The 17,060-nt window shown below is 34.5% G+C and overlaps 1 protein-coding gene across 1 annotated transcript in view; it reads left to right on the top strand.

Moving 5' to 3' along the window:
- The window catches only part of LOC136025965 (BRCA1-associated protein-like), an 87,560-nt gene that overhangs the window by 49,515 nt on the left and 20,985 nt on the right, over positions 1-17,060 (top strand). Inside the window, exons 6-8 of the mRNA XM_065702087.1 lie at positions 2,325-2,587; positions 5,176-5,319; positions 10,907-11,063. Of these exons, the coding sequence (XP_065558159.1) occupies positions 2,325-2,587; positions 5,176-5,319; positions 10,907-11,063 (564 nt within the window). The remainder of the gene's footprint in view (positions 1-2,324; positions 2,588-5,175; positions 5,320-10,906; positions 11,064-17,060) is intronic.

The raw sequence follows: 17,060 nt of genomic DNA, 5'->3' as shown, positions 1-17,060 counted from the left end.
TCACTCCAACATTATTTATGTAAACTGGATGAAAAAAAAAGCAGTTGAAATTAAGTGTGTGATTAAAAAAAAAGGAAAAGGCGTGTTTATTGAATGAGATCCCTGTGATTGATGCTTCTCGACAAGTTTCTTTATATTTGGTTCTATCGATGTTAATGATAGTCGAAGATCACCCCTTTTCACAATGTCAAGTCTATTGTGAGCTTTTGATAAAATTTGAGAAACACGACTAAATCCCGCTTCAACAAGCTAAGATGTAGGAAAAGCAATAACGTAGAATTGCGCTTTATCCCAGAGCAAAGGGTACTCTGTAGCAACATCATTTGTTTTCCATATATTGTACTTTCCATCTTTGAATTTTGCACACATTATTTCATCTCTTTGTAATTCAATGAGGGGCTCTTACAAAGATAACTCTATATCGGCAACATTAACTTTGAAAGGAATTGAAACCCAAATCGGTATATCTATTCCGAGTAGGTCACTAAACCGATTCAAAATAATGTAAATTGCAGTAGAAATTGAATTCTTAAAAATAAAGAGCGTTCTGAGTTTGTTTTCTTCATGGACCCCCAAAATATCATTGTGGACCCCCAATTTGTTGTGTTTTACCTGTGGACCCCCGAAAATATTACATGGACCCCTAGGGTCCATGTGGACCCCGGTTGAGAACCACTGATCTAGATATTTCGCCCATTGTGAATTTTTAGACTTTTTAACATCCAACCACATTCTGATGCCTCTTTGGACAAAACGAGTTTCTGCAGCTTTCTCAGCTATCACTTTAGATATTTTTAGCTTGTACCCTAATGACAAAAGTTCCTTTCTTCTTTTACCAAGCTCCGCCGGTAGGTCCGTCGATATACTTAACTCTGTCTCCTTAAGTTTTCCACACTCCTTCATGATCACCGACCGGTCGAAGCCAACTAGGCTTACGAAAATAGGCTCTACAACTTTTTTTCGCTGTGTCCCACTTCGGAGGTTCAGAACACTCTCTGGTTCTGGTCGACTAGGTTTCTTTGAAATACGATAAATGGCACTCACACGTATTTGGTTAGTGTTTTGTATTCTAAGCTTAGCCTCAAAAATGAGGCTACAGTCTGCCGAAAATTTTCTGAGCCTTGCGACGCTTCAATTCTGTGTATAATGCTATATAGCATATAGTTCTATTCGCAAAGTAGAAGTCTTCACTTGGACGAGCTCAGTCTTGAGCAGTTTATTTTCTGCTCTGAATAGTTTATTTTCAGTCTGTAACAGCGAAAGTAACTCTAGCATTTCGTCCATCCGCCGGTCAAGATGCTCTTTTGTCACTGCCATTACTAATTTTGACGATAATGCCGCTTTGCCTATCTGATATACTAAAACATCATCGAGCGAAACTTACTCACAAGGGCCCCGTTCTTTAATAAAACCAGTTATTACTAGGGCCCGCGTTCATCAAATGTGAATCTAAAATCCTATGCGATCGAGCTTGTTCTCAGTGAAAAACACTGTATCCTAGGGGCGTGGCTATAGCAAATTCACTTTGCACAGCGGAGAACCACACTGCGTGAATGCTCAGCGAAAGTTAGTTTGAGTAAAATTCAATATTGTAAGTATAAGTGCCGGGTTGGCTTGAACGGTGTCAAATCCGTCATTTCACGAGTTCATTTCAAATTGTTTACTTGACAGCCCTCAGGTACTTTAATGTTACAATGCTTTAAAAGCCTTTTTTTTCGATATTGTAGTATTTTTTCTTTCCAATTTGTATCATGAATGTTCTAGTATCAGCCCATTTTTTTTTTATATTTTATTGTTTTTTTTCTTTTTTATTGAGGCTCCAATTCTTGATATCTTTCTTCGATTAAAAAAAAATTAGTAATTAGGCATTTTTTGTTTTTTATGTTTACCGGTTAAATGATCTCATACAAAGAACTAACTTGCCCGAACATTATAGGGGAATTGGCATGCTATATTTTGACCCAACGGCAAGAAAACACAAACCGTGAGGATTAGTAAAAAGCAAAAATGTCGCAACTAAGATGCAACTGGATAGTTAATATACATTAATTAAAGCTAGATATGTAATGTTCTTTGTTGCCTTTTCAGGGTTTGTTTTATGAAGTACATTGATTTGGTAAAGCCTATTTCACATGCCTGCCCAGCTAGACATCAAATTCTAATGAAAAATCATTTTTGACCAACCATGCTTACTTTTTCATAAGCTGTTCTTATTGGTCCTAAATGAACTTGTCTTGATATTAATGTCTATCTAGCCATACCAAGGAAACGGAGCTTCAGTTGGTAGCTCAAATTTGGAAGGTTTAACTGTTTTGCTTCTTTAGGAAAGCGCCAATCAATTCTACGACGCCTTTAATGGAACTGCTTTCAATACATTCGAAACAAACATCTGTCATCTTGTCTACATTGCTCGAGTTGAGGTGCAGAAGTCTTCTGAAGGAGCAAGCCTACCTCTTGGCGGTTGTACTGAATTGCCCACCTGTCCTGTTTGTCTTGAGAGAATGGATGAAAGTGTGGACGGTATTCTTACAATTTTGTGCAATCATAGCTTTCATGCTGCGTGTTTGGCTCAATGGGAAGACACAAGGTAAATGTTAAAAATTATATTTTACTTAGGAAGATTTGAGGTGTAATATCTTAGTGTATCTCTGGGTTGACCCCCTGAGGGCAACCTAGAAAAGAACAAACCCTAGCCCGTTGTAACCGAAAATTTAAAGATGTGTTCAGCAGTGGAAAATATTATTTTAATTAACCTTAATGATCTAATTTTGTCACGAAAACAAATTTATGGGAACTTCAAAAAATAGCCTGAATCTTCGAAAAAAAATTGTGTCGGTCCGAAGTGAAAATTGTATTATTGGAATCACTATACTCTGAAACCGCATTTAAGAGAGTTGTAAACCCCAATTTTGACCAACATGAAAAATCCCTTTCGCATGGGAAGCAGTGATATGTCTCTTTTTTCATTCTGCTTTGTTGTAGTCGCTGCTAGCGAGGCGTGGAAACAACATAGAGCGATGTTTAAGGGCTCACTTGAAGGGAAGTTACCATATCCACGTGTCTTTTGTAAGTTAGAAAATATAGCATTAAAATATCGTCAAGGCTCAGATTCTTGATAACGGTTTTTAATAGGCAAGTGTTAACCTCTTCATTTTAAATAATATATCTTTCCGCCTAAAAATTAGTCAAGTCTTTTTCAGGTAACCAATAAAGCGACTTGCATCCCTTTTTTTTCCAATTGCAAAAGATAGAAATATTTAGCTCTCAGCTTCAAATTGTTAAATTCTTAGCATCTTTGACTGAACGAAAAATAGTGACATACAATTTTATTACTGAGGGTTGGGTGTTTTCAACTGGAACATTTCTAATTTATTTTTCATTTTCTAATTATTTTTTTATCCTGATTTATCTTTTATTTTATTTTTTTTAATTTTAATTTATTTTTTTATTTTCGTTTCTAATTTATTTATCGTTTCTAATTTGTTCTTCATCACACTTGTGGCTATAGGTCTCATCATATTTTTTTTATTTTTTGGATCAAGGGGGGCTATTGCATTTAATAGAAAGGTTGGTTGTTTTGATCCACTTTTTCTTTTCCAGTTACAAAGGTTATGCTAGTTTATTGCTATAATGGCTCTATAACTTCTGCTAATTTGATGCAAGATTTGTTTTCTAACTAAACACTATAATAAAAATGTGTTACTGAAATGAAAAAACTATGTTTAATTTATTTATTATATTCTTATTTAAAATTATATATTAATAAATTATAAAATTATAAAATAGAAAGTGTTATAAAAGTATTGCAAAAGTATTATAAAATTATAAATTATTATAAAAATATTATGAAATTATAAAATATAATTTTATTTAAAGTATTATTATAAAATTATGTTTTGAAAGTCTTTTCTAGTATAACATTAGTGAGTGAAAATTTATTCTAAAAAAAATACAGTGTTTCTCATGGAAGTGAAGAGTGAATCTGAAACTTAAAACGAGCAAAACTGTTGTTTCGCAGCCTATGCTACATGTATCTGTAGCACTATTGCAAATAAATCGATTAAGTAAAAATACCGCTTTACTGAAAGCACGATACAGTGTAGAATTCGTTTCTACGGTAGAAACGAAAAGCATTTTAAGATATTCAGAATGTAAAAATAAAGTGTCCTTGCTTCTTATGCGTAATTTGTGTTTTCAGTAAACTGTTAGTTTTGTATAATCGTACAGAGGAATTTCATGAGTTGGTTTATTTATGATACTTAGGCTGCGAAGCAACAATTTTCGTTCGTTTCAAATTCAACTTCACTTTTGCTTTCATTAGAAAATGTTTTTTTAACTGATGAGACATTTGACGTTACATTTGAGGTTAAGCTCATAGATGAGAAGAAGTAGTTCTGCCTTTTTTCCAGTCTACATTAAAAGTATTGTCGTGTCCAAATGTGGTAAAGTAAGTACAGTTAAGCACTCTGTAAACCCTGAAATTTTAAATTTTTAAATTCATAAAATTTCAAAAGTTTAAACCCTGAAATTCATATTACACAAAAATACTAAAAGCGAGCATAAATTAAAAAATAAATTATTATAATATAAATTAATAAATATAAAGCAAATTTTTTTTAATAAATTAAAAAATCACTACCTGAAAACCGTTTTTGGCAGTTCGAATCTTCTCCAATAAATCTTAAGGTTTCTTTCATTAATTAAGTCTATTCAGTCTACTTAGTTTTGTTTTCTATAGTTTTTGTTTTATTTATATTTTCTTAACTTCTCTCTTTTTTCCTGTCTACATTAAAGGTATCGTTGTGTCTAAGTATGGTAAAATAAGTGCAGTTACGCTAGCTATGGAATATAAGCTCCTTTTTATTGAATAATGTCAAGGAAGAAGTTTTTGATAAACTTCCTCCTCGATAAACTTTATCGATAAACTCGGTATAAACTCGGTATATACTCGATAAACTCGGTTGTTTGTGATAACCCAACATATAGTATTCATCTAGAATATTATTATATTATAAAGGGTTGGGATTTATCAGTTATTTACCGTATCTTCTATTCTTTCGTAACATCAACAGTGATAATTAGGCTTTGTGAATTGGTTTATAATCTCTTTTTTGGAATCTTAGACTTAAAATGAAATTCTGTCAAGAAAATTTGATGAACCCTTTTTTCTTTCAGTTGTCCTGTCTGTCGCCACGCCCAGACACCAGAAGTGGCAACTGATAATTTGTGCCAGTCCTGTGGATCAAATGAGTCGTTGTGGATTTGCTTAGTCTGTGGCCATGTTGGCTGTGGTCGCTACGTTGCTGGCCACGCTTATAAGTTAGTAGCAGCATTTAACCTCATGATTAAGTATTTTCGGGTGCATAAGAAAAGGGTATATCTAATACCTTGTTTGGAAATGAAGAAGTAGAAAGCAAGAAAAATCCCTTTTGAGAGGAATCTTGATCCATTGTTTGGATTTATCCAAGGTGTATTTACTTCATAGTGTAGTTTGGTCAAAACTTGGGCTGGAAACGTTACAATTCTTTTGGTAATAGAATACCATGCGTAAATTTATGCACAATAAACCAAATGACATCACCTTTAGCTCAACTTTTTAATTTTTAAGATAATTACCAAGTGTAAATTTATGCACAATAAACCAAATGACATCACCTTTAGCTTAACTTTGTAATTTTTAAGATAATTACCGAGTGTAAATTTATGCACAATAAACCAAATGACATCGCCTTTAGCTCAACTTTGTAATTTTTAAGATAATTACCAAGTGTAAATTTATGCACAATAAACCAAATGACATCCATCACCTTTAGCTCAAGTTTGTAATTTTTAAGATATTTACCAAGTGTAAATTTATGCACAATAAGCCAAATGACATTACCTTTAGTTCCCTGAAAAATCTTAATAGTCAAATAGCCTCTGCTCTCATCAAAACGATGAAAATAAAAGATAAGCCTTTTCAATTTGGGCATGATTTCATATTCCAAATGTTTTTTTTTCAATAATTTAAACTTAAATATTTCTGGGAAAGACCTATTTATAAGAATAAATGGCCAGCCTGGATAGTTTAATTTTTAAATAAACAAGAGCTAAGAGCTCATATGGTGCTTGTGACGAGGTCGGACGAGCCAAGAGCTCATATGGTATGAGCTCTAGCAAAATTCTAAGAATCAACAGATTGATTTAAAAGGAAAATCGGAGGCTTAATGCCGGTCGGGATTTAAAATAAGAACTCTGAGACACAAGGTCCCTTTAAATATCAAAATTCATTAAGATCCGATCACCCACTCGTAAGTTATAAATACCTCATTTTTTCTATGTTTTCCTCTCCCTTCAGCCGCCCAGATGGTCTAATCGGGGAAAACGATTTTATCAAGTCAATTTGTGCAGCTCCCGGACACGCCTACCAATTTCCATCGTCCTAGCACGTCCAGAAGCACCAAACTCGCCAAAGCACTGAACCCCACACCCTAACTCCCCCAAAGAGAATAGACCCACTACGATTACGTCAATCACGTATCTACGACATTTGCTTATTCTACCCACTAAGTTTCATCCCGATTTCTCTACTCTAATCGTTTTCCAAGATTTCCGGTTTCCCCCTCCAGCTCTCCCCAATTTCAACAAATCTGGTCGGGATTTGAAATAACAGCTCTGAGACATGAGTTTCTTCTAAATATCAAATTTCATTAAGATCTGGTCACCCGTTCATAAGTTAAAAATTCCTCAGTGTTTTTAATTTTTCCAAATCAACACCCCCCAGTTCCTCCAAAGTGAACAGATCTGTTCAAATTATGTCAATCACGTATCTATAGCTTGTGCCTGTTCTTCCCATTAAGTTTCATCCTGATCTCTCCACTCTAAGCGTTTTTCAAGATTTCTGTTTTCCCCCTCCAACTCCTTATGTCCCCGGATCCGATTCGAATTGAAAATGGAGCATCTGAGACATAAGGTCCTTGTATACACAAAGTTCGTTTGTGTTCGTTTTGAACACAAGGCGTTGGCTACTGAACCCCCCCACCCCCTAGTAACCGGAATACTTCCAAAGTCTATTGCGGCCTTTGCGTTCTATTGACAGCTTTTATCTATCTTTTAATCGAATTTATATAATTATAAAATAATAAATATAGTCAAGATTGGAAAGACTGGAAAGAACTAATGAATGTCTAATATTTAATGGTATTATTTCTTGGAAATATCAGCAATTTATTATCCAAGATTTTGATTGATGGTTGTTTTTCTTTCAGTCTTAATCATAAAAAATGTTTAAAATATATTTTGCTTTCAGTAAAGCTCAAATGACACAATACACTTTAGAAGATCTACGGTTAGGGGAGGGGGGAAGCAGTAGCTAAAATCATGTTTGTAGTAGTTTGTGTTCGTTTTAAGTCTGACTTGAGCATTCATCTTAATTTTTCATTGTTCTAGAATTTGACTTATTCGTCAATCTATGTCCTTTTCCACTATCTTCATGTTTGTTGTGGTTATTTTTTATTTCTGTTCCTTTTGGATTTTATTTATCCTTTGACAGTAATTTATATTCGTTTCAACATTGAGTTACAATAGAAAGGTATTTCTGCTCGTCTTGGGATTTAATATGACTCTAACTAATTTTTGTTCGTTTTTGATTGACAAAGCTTTATTATGAGTGTTATTATTTTAATATAGAGTCTCAAGCTGAAAAGCTGACCCAAGTGTTGCCTTTGATTATATTCAATATTATTATTCAGTATTATTATATTTATATATTAAGTATAATATATATAAATATTATATTTATATAATATTATATATATATATATATACATATATATATATATACATATATATATATATATATATATATATATATATATATATATATATATATATGTATATATATATATATATTATATATTTATGTATTAATATACAATATATTAATTATATTATTAATTTGTACTATTCAATATTATTAGATAATATTCAGTATTATTATAGCACGATTTCGTTCTGTTTGAAGTCAAGTTTTGGAGCGGTCCTTGAACTAAGATTTGTATTTAAAAGAAATTTATAGATAATATACTCGAAATAATCCACCTGTGAGAATATCCGAAGATTGTATATGAATGAAAATAGAATAAGATAATAAATCAGATGAATCTCTCTGCTCCCTTTGTTTATTACTCTTTAAACCATTTTATTTTGTACTTTGATGTGAGCGTTTGCTTTGTATTGTATGGAAGAGATGTCATTAGAACAACCTGAATGCACATAATGTATATGAATGTTATATAATACATAACATTCTTCAAAAGTTCGAACTTAATCTCCGAAGTGTTCTTGACTTATATCATATGCCCCCTTTTGACAATGTTGGTGCACATATTATCTTTTGATTTACTTTAGCACCCCCCTCATTATTTCCTGAAAATTTCGACTTAATACTCTCAGCCTTTTGGGCACACCAGCATCAAACACTCCCCCCTTTTTCAATAATAAATTCTGTTTGTAAAGAATAGGCAACTTTTATAATTTAAAACCCTCGCCCCGGGAACTGGAGGGGAGGTCATCTCTGGAGGCATAGCTACTTGGCCCTTTGAATATGTTACACAAAATGGCTATTTCACGATTTTAGTCGGTGTTTGGGGTGGGGGCATCTAAAGAAGATAAGGAGAGGGGCATCTAAAAGGGTGAGAAGGGTTGGTTGCTCTCCGATCACTTTTTAACATCCCCCTCAACAGACCAGGAAAGTTTCAGCTTGATACCCTCACCTGATCCTGAAACAGGTTTAATAGATAATGCGTTTTGATTTTGTTCAACATTTCCTGAAAGTTTCAAGGTATTTTCGAGACTCAGGATTAAACATGCCCCCTTTTCGATTAAAAAACGCTAGGCCCATATGTGAACAATGGGCCTCTTGTATAACTTACAGCCCTTGCTCCAGGGGCTCGGTAGGGGAAGGGGGTCAAGTCAGGTTAGGTTAAGCTCGGTAGGGGAGGGGGGTCAAGTCATCCCCAGAGGTATAGTTTCTTGATCTTTAAACTAAACGGCTATATCAAAATTTTGATCAGATTTCTTTGGTAGAAGGCATTTGAAGGGGCTAGTCGCCCTCCGATGACTTTTGCCTCTTAAAACGGTCACCTAAACTTTCAGTTTCCACTTGAGTGAGTCCCCTCCAAAGTTTGTATAACCACCTCTTCATAAGAAATGGCTCTGGGGAAGACAGATCAATCAATAAATAATATATTGAAGGTCTGTGGCTCTTTAATAGCCGACAGGCAGCGCTAGAGCGTTGCCTCTGATATACGAGTATATATCATGAATAGACACAATTATTTTGACCAGCAAAGTTTGCAAAGAAGGGGCCTTGGGCCTGTCTTCACTAAAGCCCTATAATTTTACTAATGTTTTTTTTTTAATTTCTTTTTGGTTGTGTTCGTTTCTTCTTCTTTTTTAATTCTTTGTCTCTTGCCGCTGGAATGTGAGCAAACATTGAAACTAATGGTTGATTGACACATTATAGATCGAAATATAACTAGATTATTTATAAATCTACAAAGATTTAGATACACAACGAGGACAATATTTTAGATACGATACGAAATTTTCAATTTTATATTCAATTTATGCCATTTTCCTTCAGATAATTTAAAACCCACCAGCAGGTAAAGCAAGGTTTTAATTTATAGCCTGACTTAAAGTGTTTTAAAATTCAAGAAATAGGCGTGTGTAGCGCTTGACAGTATATACACTGGAACTTTTGAAAATTTATAGCCTCCGTATAAATAATACCGATGTCTTATAATTGCCCCGCAGTGGGTCTCACCGGTAAACCATACAAGCTGGGCCTTGAAGGCCCCTAAAACGATGCTAAAAACTTGATGTTTTGATGGGAAAACTTGATGATTTGGTGTTTGATAGCCTGTCGATAATATTTTACTTGCTGAATGGTGGCCTGTCATCATTACTTCGCTATCATCATTGTATAACACTTAGAAAAAAATTGACAAATTTTTCGTTGATTACACTTACAAAAATGTTTGCTCCCCAGCCTTGATTGTGTCTTGCTAGCTTTTTTCAGAGTTGATTAATCTAAATGTTTTTTTTTTTTATTTCCATTTGGCGTTATAAGAAACGGTGAAATATTATCCTTATTGCTACTTTTGTAAGGCTTTATTGAGAAATACATTGTCGATTCCATTTTAATTTTTTTTTATCTATAAATTAAAATTACATGGAGGGCCCAGTTTTAAAATAAATAAAGCCAATATTTTGTTATCAAATAGTGAATTCAAAATGCACAACAATTTCGTCAACATGCCCAATGTAGCCACAGGCCCGACACTCAGAATGGAACCAAAGGATTTTTTCTGGGCCGGGTCGCTGTACAGGAAATAAGAAAAAAAATATTATGATTCAAGTTTTTCCTTAGAGCCTGTCTCATGAGGTGATTAACGCCAGGGTGAAGTTAAATTGACTGTCTTTAAATATTAGTTCAGGGTCGTCTTTTAATATTAAAACTGGCAACAAAAACTGGAATATATTATCAGTTTTTTTTTCACTCCAAATGTCGAGGTGCGGAAGTTTTCGTTGTTGATTTCTTGGTAGAATTTGGACTTGTCAAAAATGACACTTGATTCTTTGCAACTCGGTTCCCTAAAATAAGATCTTTGTTGTCAAATTATTGCATTGTGAAATTTGGGTGATTAGTCCAACAAGGGAGACTTGATAACGGTTCCACACATGGGATTGGAAGTTTCCCGTGGAACCATTTATGAAACATCATTTTTTCATAAAATTGTTGAAAAATAATTTTTAACAATTGAGTTCAATAACACACTTTTTATAGAAATCCCATTTAAGTCTTTTTGGATATACATCTAGCTAAAATTTTGATTTTGACAATTGTTGTTCTAAATTTTAGGCACTTTTTGGAAACTTTTCACTGTTACGCAATGCAGTTAGGCAACAGCCGAGTATGGGATTACGTTGGTGACAACTTTGTACATCGTTTGATTGCTTCCAAGTCTGATGGAAAGATGGTTCAGTTTGAAGACAGCCGGAATTCTGACTTTTTTGAGGTAGCTCCTCTCTTTCGAATAGCGTTGTCAAATTTAACTATTTAGCTTTGCTTATTTATTCTCACGATTCAACGTGACAATACTGACAAAAAACGTGATGCTGTGTTAAAAACTTAGTAATTTCATAAAAAAAAAATCAGAAAAACATAGTTTTTGCCTTTGAATAGACAAAAATATAAGGCAGGGGGCATAATTTTTTTTTTCGTTTGATGTCTTTGGCACTTTAACTCGTCCAAATTAGCAAAAACAAGTAGCAAAGTGTTTTTTTAAGAAGGGTTTAATGTTTTTAAATTGGTGACTTTTTTGAGGTAGTTCCTCACTTTTGAATAGATAGGAAACATGGGTCTGGTAAAAATGTCCAGAAAACTCGACTGGAACTGATGTTTTGACTCTCATTCTTTTACTGGATGTGCTTTTGTTTAATGTTGTTTGACGCCATCTGGAGTTGATATATTCTTGTAATTTTATTCGCTACTGATTGTACTAACAACAACCATTTGATAAACCATGGTTTATCGACCATGGTTTATCGACCATGGTTTATCAACATGGTTTATCAACCATTTGATAAACCATGCTTAAACATTTTGAAAGAAATTTGGCCTTCAAAAGCTATTGCTTACAAGACTCAAGACGGCCCTGTCTTGAGAGGCTAAATGAATAAAAGAAATCGGTTTTCTTAAAGAGTGGTGAAAACTGAAACATATGGAAATAATAAGAAATGTAACAACAAAATTATTGTGTCTGGTCGAGATTTTGTTAATATTTCACTTTCTCGAGGTTCACCATATCATATTATAGACTTTTCAGTTATATAGATATAGTTTTAACTATATCATAGTTAAAACTATAGGCTAGTTATAACTATATAGATATAGTTTTTTTTTAACTATATCATATTATGGACTTTTTAACTCGTTCTCCTCAACTGACCGACTTGTTTGCACTTCTGTCAAATAAAACTGTTAAATTTGTAAGCCATTTTTGGACCACTTCCGAACGTTCAATAGGTTCAAAATTTTACTAATATATGTAGTTCCAATGACAGTGCAATAATACACTATAAAAATTCTACCCTCTTGTATAACACAAATGCATGATTGGGCACAACAAAAAGTATAAAACAAACACTATCAAACAGGTCGTTGTAACGAACTGTAGTAAGGAGCGACCCGGCTCAATAGTAACCAAAACTCTAAAAAACGGAATTTTGATACCAATAGTTACATCAGAAGAATCGTATTTTTATGCTGATTTGAAATAAATAAGTTTCATCAAGTTTAGTCTTGCTCATCAAAAGTTATGAAGCGGAGAAAATTTGCCTCATTTTAGAAAACAGGGGGAAACACCCCCTAAAAATCATAGAATATTAACTAAAATCACACAATCAGATTAAGCGTATCAGAGAACCTTACTGCAGAAGTTTCAAGCTCCTATCTACAAAAATGCGGAATTTGTATTTTTTGCCAGAAGACAGATCATGGATGCGTGTTTTTTTTTTTCAGGGGTGATCGTATCAACCCAGTGGTCCTATAATGTCACGAGAGGGCTCATTCTAACAGAAATTAAAAGTTCTAGTGCCCTTTTTAAGTTACCAAAAAATAGTTTGACTCTTTATCACATCTCTACTTTTAAAACAATAAAATACTTTCGCGTAAAGAGCGCAGCGTTGAGGAGGAGACAACCACTTTCATATACGAAATAATTTGTTTGTTTTAAGTTTTAATGTCGCTCCTTATTTTCAGTTGAAAAAAACTTGTTTTTTTATTTAATTATACAAGACTTGATAGCGTAGCGGTAAGAGAACTTGCCTATGGCTGTAGTAACTTAGATTCGAATTCTAGATAAGATAAATTTATGCTTGTCTTAGAGAATAGTAAAATGTCGAAAATGATAAACTTGATTCTTTTTGTTTGACTCGTTTTCAAAATAGACTAAAAAGTAGAAAAAAATTTTCCTCGAGAACCTGTGAATACAAGTGAAAGCAAGGGATGGGAAACGGATTTAACTCCGCATAAGTGAATAAAAGGAAAACAAAATACATAAGAGAGAGAGAGAGAGAGAAAGACAGATCGGTATATTTAAAAACTATCGTAGCATAGAGCTAAATTCAGTTTTTTCACAAAATCATACATTTAAACAAAAATCACACACTACAACTCAGCATTAAAAACTGATGTGAAAAAAGGCACAAATGAGTTTGCGTATCGATTGGTTCGTACTTTAGGGGGTACAAGTTTATTTCGTAATCGAGTTCGGCTATTGGGAGGGGCTGTTTCGGGTAGTAAAGATCGGTGGCTCTTATTGGCTAGGACGGATTTTCCAAATTGGTGAATAAGGTGTTCAAGCCGGACTTTAAGTGGAGATAAATTTAATTTAGCGAGGGCTTGATCATAGGGTATGTCATGGTTTTGGAGTATAATCCTTGTTGCTCTTTTCTGGACGGACTCTATGTCGCGTAATAGGTACGCTGTTCGGATAGCAGATGGACCCCACACCGGGCACGCGTACTCGAGCAACGGGCGAACATAACACATGTAGGCATGGAGAAGGCTTTTAGTATCACACCCAAAACGCCTCATTTTGTTAAGTGTCTGAAGGCTTGCATTAGCCTTGTGGACGGTTAAATTAATAAATAAATAAATTAATTAATATATAATAAATAAATTAATATATAAATAAATAAATAAATTTTATTAATTAATAATAAATAAATTAATTAATAAAATTAAATGGGCACTGAAACTTCAGTCACTAGTGAAAGTTATTCCTAAGATTTTTATTTCGTTCACAATCGAGAAAGGGACTAGAGGCATATCTATATTCCGCTTCAGAGGGTTGAAACGAATTATCTTCGACTTGGCTACGTTAATGGTAAGATCATGACTTGAGCATTCGTTCTTTAGCTGATCAAATAACTGGTCTGAAAACTGCTTTGTTATGATAGTGTTTTCGACCAGGTAAGCGAGCACTATGGACAGATCATCTACAAACTTATAACGGTCGTCGTGATGGTTAAGCAGAGAATTAATTACAGCCAGGAAAATTATTCCAGCTAATTTTGTGCCTTGTGGGGCCCCGCAAGAAGTATCTGACCATGATGAATCCGAATCGTTTTCGTGGAGTGCAAAGACTTTTTGTTTTTGGCCAGTTAAGAAGTCAAGTACAAGGCCAAGGGTGCATCGTTTGGCCCCCATTTCCTGGAGATTCATGCCTGCAGTCCGGTGGCGGATTAGGTCAAAGGCCTTTCGGAAATCCACTGCGCAAATGTCGACGGAACAGCTACTATTTTCAAGCCATTGGAGGACGCAGTCAAACATCCGTACTAGGTAGATTGTAGTACTACACTTGGGGAGTCCACCGTACTGGAATTTATCAATACGCCCATGAATTTGCTTCAGAAGAAACTTGAGTATAAAGGCCTCAGTTACTTTCGCCAAACAAAGTGTAAGTGAGATCGGACGGAGATCGTCGCATGCACTAGGGGCGCGCTTTTTTGGAATAATTCTAATATAGGCCCTTTTCCACTGTGACGGGAAAAAGCCAGAAGCAAAACACTCGTTAATGATGCTGGACAGTGGTAATGCTATGAAGGCTGCATATTCACGTAGCAGTTTGGCAGGTAATTCACCAGGGTATGAAGATGTATTCGGTTTGATCTTTCGTAGTTCCGTGTAAACATCAAACTCACTGACTATTATGTTGTTCTCAGGCTCACATTTTTCAAGTATGGTGGACTATGAGCCGTAATAGTAGGATAGGTAGTACAGATCTTGGTGAAGAATTCACTCACTTTTTCTGCACTGATTAAGGACCCGCCATCATTGCTGATCTTTACACTGCTGTCAAAAGCTTGGCCGGCCACCTTTTTCACAGCGTTATGCCACTTTTTGGGGTCTGAAGTAAGTAATTGGGAGGGCATGGTTTCACGATCATACCGAGCTTTGGCTTTCTTTACCAAAGAGACTATTTGATTTCGCAATTTCTTGCCGTTGATTATATCACCACGGGAGTAGAGGCGAGACCTATCTTTTATTAGTGATTTAATAGCTGGAGATATCCATGGTTTGTCGTATTCACTAACAACAAATGATTTTGTTGTAAAGATCTTTAGGTATTGACTGTATAACGTGGCATTGAAATCGGATACCTTAGTTTCCAAGAGCCCGGTATTTTACACTTCGGGGAAGTCATATGTGCCAATCCATCGACCGTATTCACAGATGGCCGACTCAACTTAAACATTTAACCATGACAAAAAAGCCGAACAACCCGAATAAATAACTCTAAAAAGACAAAAGAAGTAATAAGACGCCTGACCAGTGTTGCCAACGCTTCGTTACAATGAGTACGTGGATCGTCGGTGAAGTACAGCGTTTATCAATGAAAATCTTTTTGACTCGTTTTCTCCACCTCACTGGCTTCACTTTCACCCACATGGGTTATGTCCTAAGGAGGAGAGTAAAGGCTATCAATTCTTAAGGTAATACTCTCCTAGACATAAATGATGCAAATGCTTTGAGAGCTCTAGTTAGAAATATTGGTGAAATATATAGGCCTAAAAATATGAAATAGGCTTAAAAGCTGATGTTAAAAAGTCGGAAGTTGCTTTGGCTAGGAATAAATTAAGTGTGAGAACTGATCTAAGGTAATGAGAAAAACGGTCAGGTTGATGACTTTGCTTATCTGGTTTGCATTATTAATAAAGATGATGGGATATGGCCAAGATTTAAAAAGTAAAATTTTACAAAACCTATGGTGCCTTCTAGCTATTGAATTAAGTTTCGAAGGATAAGCTTGGAACTAAGATTAGAATATTCGAAGCCGCGTTGATGACAAAGGTCAAGTATGGCTCTTGAAAGAGGGGTGATTGGAATGGTCGAGGAAGATATGCTAGATGTTTTCTAAAGGAATTATCCAAGGATAGTTCTAGGCAATCTTTTGACTAATCATATAACAAACTATGCGGAAAACTTTGTTCGACCTTTTTTCTATCTAGGGTTACAGGAAAGGAATCTCAGAAGAGCCAGGTTAGGTTTTATAGATTGCCAAATAGAGTGCTTCTAGGCCGACCATCTTGTGCCAATCCAATAGCAGGTTATCCCCAAAGAGACTGTTATTGCTAGTAGTTGCTACGCTAATTAGTTTAACTAATTAATTAATGTTTAATTAATTAAACATGCTTATCTAGCTTTGCATGTAGAGGGATTATTCTGATTAGAATGTATGTCTTGCCATCTTAATTTAAAGTAGTCTTATATAATAAAAAAAGAAATCACCAATGCAACAGCACAAACACAGAAATAAACATAGAAAATAACAAAAAACTATATAAACAAAAAGAAAGAGAGAAGGAGAAAGGAAGACTGTTTTCCTACTTTAGTAATTAATATAGATCAGTACTTGAATGGGGTCTTGACCCTACTCATCCATCCAATTACATAGGTCAATCAGCATAGCCATACACATTCAACCATAAAGAATAATTCATGGACAGAGAGTCGTGTCGTAAGTAAGTGTAAGTCGTTGTTTACCAAATATTAAAAAACAATAAAAAAGACAAATAATTCAGAGGCGACAACCCAACACAAGGGCTCATCAGGAGAATACAAACTTGCCTATAGGGTTTCGGCACTTTATTAATATTAATATTAATGAATTAAAGGTGTCAAAGGAATAGCAGGTTTTACCCAAAGGGGGCTGTTATTGCTAGAAGTAGCTATGCTAATTAGTTTAACTTGCTTATCTAGCTTTATATGTAGATGGAATATTCTGATTAGAATGTGTGTCTTGCTATCTTAAATGTAACATAGTTTTATATATTAATGAAAAATCTAACTTTATTCATTATGTATCTATTTGTGAAAAGTTGAATCTAAAGAAATGTGATTTTGGTTTTAGGCTACTTCCAGCCCACAGTCGATATTTTGTCCAGGCCTGCCTGTGAAATACGCTGTTATACTAGAAAGAAAACAGAGTAATAAGCTAAATAAGTAA

Source organism: Artemia franciscana, chromosome 4, assembly GCF_032884065.1.
Source record: "Artemia franciscana chromosome 4, ASM3288406v1, whole genome shotgun sequence".
NCBI lineage: Eukaryota > Metazoa > Arthropoda > Branchiopoda > Anostraca > Artemiidae > Artemia > Artemia franciscana.
Note: the sequence above shows the minus strand (reverse complement) of the source record. Positions and strands in the feature narration are given on the sequence as shown.